The sequence below is a fragment of the Salvelinus sp. IW2-2015 genome, linkage group LG31 (genome assembly GCF_002910315.2).
Source record: "Salvelinus sp. IW2-2015 linkage group LG31, ASM291031v2, whole genome shotgun sequence".
NCBI classification, from domain to species: domain Eukaryota; kingdom Metazoa; phylum Chordata; class Actinopteri; order Salmoniformes; family Salmonidae; genus Salvelinus; species Salvelinus sp. IW2-2015.
The window spans coordinates 10,718,285-10,728,195 of record NC_036870.1 but is presented as its reverse complement, the minus strand read 5'-3'; the positions used below and the strand labels follow the sequence as shown (position 1 = coordinate 10,728,195).

At 39.7% G+C, this 9,911-nt stretch overlaps 1 protein-coding gene across 1 annotated transcript; it reads right to left on the bottom strand.

Moving 5' to 3' along the window:
• Window positions 1–550: 550 nt before the first annotated feature.
• LOC111956119 (secretagogin-like) lies at window positions 551–9,911 on the bottom strand. The gene is made up of 11 exons (XM_023976560.1): window positions 9,691–9,911; window positions 9,441–9,511; window positions 9,040–9,132; window positions 8,398–8,487; window positions 8,189–8,245; window positions 4,916–4,993; window positions 3,646–3,701; window positions 3,497–3,542; window positions 3,283–3,342; window positions 2,148–2,216; window positions 551–1,860 (listed from the first exon to the last, which is right to left on the bottom strand). The coding sequence occupies exons 1-11, from the start codon at window positions 9,758–9,760 to the stop codon at window positions 1,732–1,734; spliced, it is 819 nt and encodes a 272-aa protein (XP_023832328.1). The 5' UTR covers window positions 9,761–9,911; the 3' UTR covers window positions 551–1,731.

Here is a 9,911-nt window from a genome sequence, read left to right as displayed (position 1 = left end):
CCCATTGTGTCCTGTCCTCCCAGAGCGCTTACAGGAACCATAATGGCGTGATCCTGCGACAACACCCTGTCGTCTCAAACTAACATCAAGCGCGGAGTGACCCCGTTCTGTATGGTTCCATGCCTCTACAACATTCGTAGATACGACCCTAGCCTCACACAAGCGGCGCCGGCAGGTCCTAATTCCAGGCACTTGTCATCTCCCGTTCTGGATTACTAATGTAAATGTAATGAATGAATACATCTCAAATATCTGAACTGGATTTTTTTTCTCAATTGCTGGCCTCTTCTCTAACAATGGCAAGGCCAGGTAACTGACTAGTTAAATAGCAGTCTATGTACATTGATTTATATATTTTAGGAGAAAGTATCTCTTTGTTGACATTTTTCTTTTAAGTGCTTCGAAAGCTTCAACTTCACTCAGGACAAGCACTGATTTAAGAGAAGAGACAAAATACATGTATTGTTGAGTACCATGACTAATGTATTCCTACTGAATTAAGAGCAAAAAATACATACTGTGGTTGGGAATTTTAGAGGGCACAGCAAGTTTCAAGGAAGGCACAGCAAGTGGCACAATAATTATTCTCTTGACCGCAGTCCTCTGTAATGGTCCTGCTGGTGAGCAGCTGTTAAGTTAGAGACACTTCACTTGCCATAATCATGCAGGCATCTGGTGGGGCTTTTAGCAATGACATCAGCCTACAACTAGACACAAATAACAGTGTACTATGGTTTCACAGAATAACACAGTGCCCAATGAACTCATGAAAAGCTTTTAAAGCCATACTGGTCTACTTACTACCGACCGTGTTTGCTTTGTATATCTCTTCCATGGGTGCTTTGAGTTGCTGTTCAATCCGTTTCCATYGCATTTTGTCTGTTGTGCTTTTGAAATGCTCTGGTTACCAAGCATTAAAGCAATGAAACTCTGTGAAAATCCATTATTGCATGAAAGGACTGAGCTCATGGAGAATGGAAGCCCGGGCATCATCACGGCTGCGGGTCAATATTTCCTTTGTGCCCAAGGCTCACAGCATTGMCTGCTCTGATACAATGGGTATACATCATAAATGTACTACTAATTGAGTTATGGTTATATAAATAGTTTGTTCWTTAACAGAGCTGTATGTGCTTATGATTGCAGACTGTTCTTACAGAATGGAGAAACATGGAGATGTCCAGGGACACAGAGATTGTGGTTCATATCATACACTGTATTGCATTACATGTTGTCTACCAATACCATTTAAACTAGGTGAAATGTCAAACCATAATGACAGTTATTTTCATCATATTTTCTTGCACATCAAAAACATTACAGTTCTGYAAAGCAAATGCAGCCATCATGGTAATAAAGTCAACATATATCCCACAAATATCCCAATACAACTTCCGTCCCAAAAGACTTACATCACCACTACATTTCTGCAAGTTATAGGCGTATGCAATGTGCATGGACCACACACACACACACACAAACACTCTCAAAGCTAATCATAATTGTCATCAAAACAGATCCAGTCAAACAAAATGAAGGATCACAAAATAAATTCCCCAATGGGTCTACRCTATGCAACAACTTCCTTTCAACCAACCATCATGCAATGCTCTTGGGTTGTCCAAAAGGTATGAGCTATGGCATTGCGGCGTGCTATCAGTGAGTTAGCGGTTAGCCTGTGGTGCTAACTAGGGTAATGAAAATGTCTGTCATTCTTCCTTTGGAGTACTATTAACTGGAGTATTTCAYGCCGAGGCACAGGGCCAGTTCATTCTTCTGAATCTTTCCATCACCGTTCATGTCACAGTGACCCAGGAGCAGCTTGCGGAACTTGTCCAGGTCCGTTCCACTAATGGTAGGCTATGTTGGGTATAAAGAAAGCATGTTCACCGTTCAAACCCTTCAGTCTAATACAGTTGGACCTACTGTTACCTTGACTCAATTCTCTTTGCCTCATCCATATAAATATAAAGTAACAAGGTGTCAGAAGTGGGATCTGAACCAACGCCTCAATTCAGAGACCATAACTTACAATAATGCATAATCAATATAACCGCGTCAGATATCTTAGTTAATACATACGTTTATATAACATAACTACATTTGTAGAATAGGGTATAGCAAAACTTTTGTTTTAAATGTTTTACTTTGACCAGTTCCATCATGTCTTTGACAAAGCCGTCCACCTCTGGACCCTCCAAAGCATCCGTCTTACTCTGTTAACAAAAGAAATGGCTGACTTCAGAAAAAGCTATGAAAACTACCACCTGGTATGCCTTGGGAGATTATAAAGAGGACAGCATATCAATTCTGCTTAGAATTCAGATTTTTAAATGGGACAATGTACTACATCACACATCCACAATCACAAAGCACAGAGGAGCATGGCACTGCAACAGGACCTCCACTTCATTAAGTACAGTGAATACATCTTAGTACTGATCCAGTGGTGTAGCCAGAAATTCATTGGTGGGTGGTCCTGCAGAAATGTATAGCTAATTTCATGCTATTCTACACATTTTGCCATGAGGCTGAGAATTTTTTTTGCTGTTTTAAAAGGTAATTTCCTGCAATTATACACATTTTGCCATGGGGCAGAGAGGAAAATGTGCAGTTTTATAGCTCATCTCATGCTATTCTACATATTTTGCAAAAAGGCTGAGAGGAAATCTAGCATGTGTTGACTGTGATAAAAGGCACTAGATGAGCTGTCTTGTTTGCCAAATGAACAAATGAAACAGGCAGTGCCATGGTGCATGTATCCACACAAGCACAGTGACATATTATGCCTCAATGCAGTAATATTCATGGCTTATTGGGGGTGTGGCTTTCAGTTAGTTATTTTTGGCAACCCCTTCCGTGAGCGTGAATGTCATTCAAGGTAATCTATTCTGTTATGTTTAAATCAAATCTGACTAACCCAGTGCACTGCTTGKTATGAATTCTATCTGATGGTGTTTGCATGTTTAGGTAAAAAGATACAATTGTTTTTATGTTGCTCAATCTGAGTGGGTGGGCTTGGCTCCCCAGTGGGTGGGCACCCAGGCCCACCCGTGCCTATGCCCCTGTACTGATCCACTTTCAATCCAGCTGTGTATTCTATCTCATTTATACTGATATTATATTTTATAATTAAGGCCAATGAAGCATCAGTAAAATCACAACAAGAACAATAAGAAGCATTGTAATTTCATGAAATATGCTTATCACAATAAACCGTACAATTCCAATTGAAGTTGAAGGCAATTATGTTGTGGCTAAACGTACTGTATAATGACTTACKATATCATAGTGAGCAAATATCTTCTCAAAGTCCCTCTTCCGGTCCTCTTGACTGCAAGCCTGAAACAGAGTGGTACCACAACACCCACAATTTAGTTCKTCTAATTCAAGCCAGTGAGGACTACAGTAAGTATTTGAAGATGGAGTGTGAATTGACAACGTCTTATCTGACTGAAAGTTATCAGTGAAATTCATCAAACATTTTTATACTTACATTCATGTCAAACTTCAGCAAGAAGTTCTCTTTTAGAGCCAGGATTCTGGGAGAAGGAAAACAGTTGGGCTCCGTGACTCACAAACCATTAGAAACACAGTAAGAGCCACCTAGCAATGTGGGGGATACAATTGCTTGATAATTAGTACCTGGCTAGGTCATTCAAATCCAGCCTGCCATCGTTGTTTTTGTCAAACATCTCCATCTGTTGGGAAAATGAACAGAATAAAGCATCAGAATCATTAGCCATTTTGTCAAAGCACATACACATTAGAATCAGAATCACCTTTCTTCGCCAAGTACATTTACACATARTCAGCATTTTACTTGGTGATCGTTTTACTTGGGGACATGTCATGTGTAACACTGTACAACAGTACTGAAGATAATCTAAATCAAATGATTCCTGTGTATTTCCCATGTTGTACACACCAAACTCAACAGGACATTGACATATAAAAGTGCTCACACACACACAAACTTTCTCTCAGTCTCAGGTAATTAATTAATGGTCCACAATTAATGACAATGGTTAGACAGTGAAAATCACATCACTTTATCTGAATATCTTTAAAGACCTGATCACCTTCCATCACAGTCTAGTACCATCCAATTACTAATACTATTGAGGGGATTCATAGGCAAGATTATTACAGCCAATGACATGCTTCAATGAGAAATAACTCATTTAGTGCACTCCTTATCTACACTGACTAGCATAGTAGCATTACAATATACCCMGAGTGWACAAAATATTAGGAACACCTTCCTAATATTGAGTTGCATCGCCTTTTGCCCACAGAACAGCCTCAATTCGTTGGGGRATGGACTCTACAAGGCTGTCCAAAGCTGGCCCATGTTGATTCCACTGCTTCACACAGTTGTGTCAAGTTGGCTAGATGGCCTTTGTGTGGTGGACCATTCTTYATACACGCAGGAAACTGTTGAGTGTGGAAAAACCCAGCAGCGTTGAAGTTCTTGACACACTCAAACCGGTGTGCCTGGCACCTACTACCATACCCTGTTCAAAGGCACTTAAATATTTTGTCATGCCCATTCACCCTTTAAATGGTACACATACGCAACGTCTCAAATTGTCTCAAGGCATAAAAATCCTTCTTTAACCTGRCTCCTCCCCTTTCTCTACACCGATTGAAGTGGATTTAACAGGTGACATCAATAAGGGATCATTGCTTTCAGCTGCATTCACCTGGTCAGTCTATGTTCCTAATGTTTTGTACACTCAGTGTATAGCTCTACCAATCATCCTTTTAGAGAAAATAAACTTAAATTACAAATCAGTTTAACATCCAAATTTAATTGCCCATTGAACAAGGTAGCATATACTCATTTGAGAGACAACAGTTCAAGAGTCCTCAGATGGAGGCACAGAGTAAAGGAGCTGGGGCTTGTTGTTACCATGGTGTTGGTGTACTCCTCCAGTTTGTTGGGGGAGATGGTCTTTTTGTGCTGGAGGAACAGGTCCTGCAGGAAACCCTGTTAGGACACAGAGGAAGACAGCCYYTGAGATAACKWGGGCCCATATTTATCAAGCGTCTCGGAGTAGGAGTGKTGATCTYGGATAGGTACAGTTGAAGTCGGAAGTTTACATACACTTAGGTTGGAGTCATTAAAACTTGTTTTTCAACCACTCCACAAATTTCTTGTAAACAAACTATAGCTTTGGCAAGTCGGTTATGAGATCTACTTTGTGCATGACACAAGTAATTTTTCCAACAATTGTTTACAGATTATTTCACTTAAAATTCACTGTATCAATTCCAGTGGGTCAGAAGTTTACATACACTAAGTTGACTGTGCCTTTAAACAGCTTGGAAAATTCCAGAAAATGATGTCATGGCTTTAGAAGATTCTGATAGGCTAATTGACATAATTTGAGTCAATTGGAGYTGTGCCTGTGGATGTATTTCAAGGCCTACCTTKAAACMCAGTGCCTCTTTGCTTGACATCATGGGAAAATCAAAAGAAATCTGTCAAGACCTCAGAAAAAAATTGTAGACCTTCACAAGTCTGGTTCATCCTTGGGAGCAATTTCCAAACGCCTGAAGGTACAAATTCGTCTGTACAAAAAATAGTACACAAGTATAAACACCATGGGACCATGCAGCCATCATACCGCTCAGGAAGGAGACGCGTTCTGTCTCCTACAGATGAACGTACTTTGGTGCAAAAATAGCAAATCAATCCCAGAACAACAGCAAAGGACCTTGTGAAGATGATGGCGGAAACAGGTACAAAGTATCTATATCCACAGTAAATCGAGTCCTATATCGACATAACCTGAAAGGCCACTCAGCAAGGAAGAAGCCACTGCTTCAAAACCGCCATATAAAAGCCAGACTACAGTTTGCAACTGTACATGGGGAAAAATAATGTACATTTTGGAGAAATSTCCTCTGGTCTGATGAAACAAAAATAGAACTGTTTGGCCATAATGACCACTGTTTTGTTTGGAGGAAAAAGGGGGAGGCTTGCAAGCCAAAGAACACCATCCCAACCGTGAAGCACAGGGGTGGCAGCATCATGTTGTGGGGGTGCTTTGCTGCAGGAGGGACTGGTGCACTTCACAAAACAGATGGCTCATGAGGAAGGAAAATTATGTGGATATATTAAAGCAACATCTCAAGACACCAGTCAGGAAGTTAAGCTTGGTCGCAAATGGGTCTTCCAAATGGACAATGACCCCAAGCATACTTCCAAAGTTGTGGCAAAATGGTTAAGGACAACAAAGTCAAGGTATTGGAGTGGCCATCACAAAGCCCTGACCTCATCCTATAGAAAATTTGTGGGCAGAACTGAAAAAGCGTGTGCGAGCAAGGAGGCCTACAAACTGTCTCAGTTACACCAGCTCTGTCAAGAGGAGTGGGCCAAAATTCACCCAACTTATTGTTGGAAGCTTGTGGAAGGCTACCAGAACGTTTGACCAGCAGTTAAACAATTTAAAGGCAATGCTACCAAATACTAATTGAGTGTATGTAAACTTCTGACCCACTGGGAATGTGATGAATGAAATAAAAGCTGAATTAATAATTTCTCTCTGCTATTATTCTGACAATTACATTCCTAAAATAAAGAGGTGTCTAACTGACCTAAGACAGGGAATTTTTACTGGGATTAAATGTCAGGAATTGTGAAAAACTGAGTTTAAATGTATTTGGCTGAGGTGTATGTAAACTTCCGACTTCAACTGTATAGTATCCTGATCTAGGATTCATTTATTATAATCTAAAAGACAAAACCGATCCTGGATACTGTAAGTAGTCCTACTACTCTGAGACGCTTGGTAAACATAGCCTTGGTCTCCCGTGAAAAAAGGTGGTCTCTCAACGTGACGTCCCCCGGTCAAATAAAGGATAAATAGATACAAAATAAAAAAGTCAGATGTTGCAAATCCGCAGGTAACCGCCCCGTCCTGCCCCCTGGAACCCTTGTCCCCAGAGCTGAAGATTTGAATTACATTCTGCTCAAGTGTTTCTCTACCTCTACTTCACGTACAAATGTAGCATACCTGTGTTTAGTTTAAATCAAAACACATGTTTTGGCTAGTGTCGTACACTTTTGAGTTTTGGCCACATGAGAGAAAAATGCGACGGTTCACACAAATCTCATAAGAAATGAGGTGGTGTTTTTTTACTTACAGTAATGTTATACTATGCTATTATATTCAGTTCTGTTATGTAGAGTACTATCATTATACAGCATGTAGAATACTGTCATTACGTGATTTTGCAGACATTGATTCAGCTTTGATCTAACTTTATTAAACGAGCAGAGTGGAGACTATGCGTAAAGTAGAGAATCCTGCAATGCGTAGAAGCTTCTGACCTTTAGCTGTCTCCCGACAGAGAGGGGTCCAGAGAAGTCGGATCTGCAGCCACTCCGAATAAAAAAAGGGGAGAAATGTGTGCCATAACACTTTTGTCTGTTATTCTGAATCAAAGTGTTCACAAATAGTATAATGTACTGTATGTACATCCTGTCCATTTACTCTTCAGTAAATGTACTGTGGATTATAAACCATGTGTTTGTTTGGAAATTCTAAGAAAAGTACTTGTGCCTTGCCTTGTGGGTTGGTGCAATATTTGGGAAGAGCTCTTCTACGATATGCTGCTCCAAATATCGCGATATGCTGCTCCAAATATCGCGATATCCAATATAATGGTTTCGCATTGATAATTGCTAGATTATTCCAGACAGTGCAATATTTGTGCTTATTTACGATATTCTAGTCACATTCTAATTAAATAACCTTAGTGTGGCAAACAATAAGACTTAGTTCATTCATTTGGACTTCATTTTCAACATATTGATATAAACTAACTGATAAAACTGCACTGTTTTGATTAGAACATTTAAAATAGATTGTAGTCTTGCACATCACAATATATTGTCAATGTCAAATATCACGATATTCGATTGAATCATATATTGGCCCAACCCTATTGCCTTGTCCACAAAAGAGGACAGTGGGCATCCTTCTGAAAGACCCTTAAAGCAACACGTGTCAACATAGACCTAGAGCAACTGTGTAAACATGAACAACTCTAGCCACTCATTGATGTTTACTTAGAAAGTGGACAACAACTAGCTAAGACGATGTCTCTGAGAGGGCCATGGCAGTGGTCTCACTGAACGCATGGGAATTAGTAGAAGGGCATTCTTCAACTGTACCTTGAGTTCTATAGCTGATATGTATCCACTGCTGTCAGTGTCATAGTTTCTCCAGATCTGTGGGGGGAGTGAGAGGCAGATTTAATTTTGATMAAAGTATTCTAGAGAATACAGGACACACTACCCAACCAATAATAGGATTGTATTTTTTCGCATTTATGTTGAAGGTTTTTGGACCGCAACACTTCATATGTGATCTTTGACCTTACCCTCATGAACTCCACACTGTTGTCCAATGGCGTCTCTCTGTGGAACAGTAGTAGGAAGTTCTCCTCCTCCGGTAGCATCAMGGTGGCCAACTGGAACATTTATGTTCAATCATAAATCAACATTCACAGGCAGGCATTATTCGGTCACTGATGGGAAATGTTTTGTCAAACTAAATCTTGTGTGTTTTCTTCCTASAAATTGATAGAATTAAGATGGTACGTGTCCATTCAGCTTCAACGGGCATTTACTCCTCTGTCAACATAACATTTAAGGAAATACAGTCTATGGACAAAGAAAACGAAATGTGAAAGATGAAATGAGATGCAATTCAATTACAATTTCGACATAAACTCATTCTAATTCATTGCATGTTGTTAGATGAAGCAAGGCAATAACATGATGCAAATGACAGAGCAATTATGTAGTTTCAAGGCTGCTTCACACACAGAAGGTGCTGTTAGGGCATTTTGATTACAATCCAATTACCACTTGTTGTTTGATCAGTTTTTCTCTCTCTCTCTCTCTCTCTCTCTCTAACACAAACACACCTGCAGGGTTCTAAATATACTTAATACTACATGAACTATATAGACAAATAAAGGGGGAAGGAGGTAGGTTTGAGGGAATACAAGTAAACGCACCTCTTGGATTTGCAGGCGACCATCAGCTGTGGTGTCATAAGCTGACATGAACCTTTCTTTCATTCTTCTAACTTTGTCATCRGTTATTTCATCCTTTAGGAACAACACAGTSACTTTTGAACATGTTCGTTACACTTATTTGTGTATTTCATTCAGTGTTACCTGTGCAAAATCCCTTTCGGGAATTCATTCCATTTCAATGAAAGACAAAACGTGACTAATGATTGGATTCAGAGGTTATCTAATTTTGACACCGGTTGAATGCCGTCAACAAAGGTCAGCAAAGTAGGTCTGATTAGAATATTCTAGAATGTTACTTGGGGGGGAGGGGGGGGGGGGGGGGCTGAACGTACACATTATGCATTAGCCATGACATGGTAAAGGAACAGTAGCCTACTTACACTCATCCCAAGTTTTTTCATCATGTGTCTGAAAAAGTAATCCAACTCCTTTCCTTCAATATAACCATTATCTAAAAAGAAATAAAMGCATAACATAAAATAAAAATATGTCCGTATTGTTTTATCTTCAAGACATGGTGCAAAGTTCAGAGTCTGAATTCCGATGAAAGCATTGCCTGATAAACTAAGATTAATATGAATAGTAATCWAAAGGCAACATAGTTATAACTATTCAAGAGTAAGATCTTACTGTCAACATCGAAATGTTGCCATATGTGTAGGAAGCCTGCAGCATCCAGGTTGTCAAAAGCGCTGTCCATGGTAATGCGTGCCCAATACACCAGCGTGAATCCAAAATGTTAGTTGTGAAAAGATAGAGTTTTATCCGTGTGTATAAGTCTATTTCRCGCAAAGACTGATGAGGTTTTCTAGACATTTATTGATGATGTTTCCTCCCTGTAGTTCAGTTTA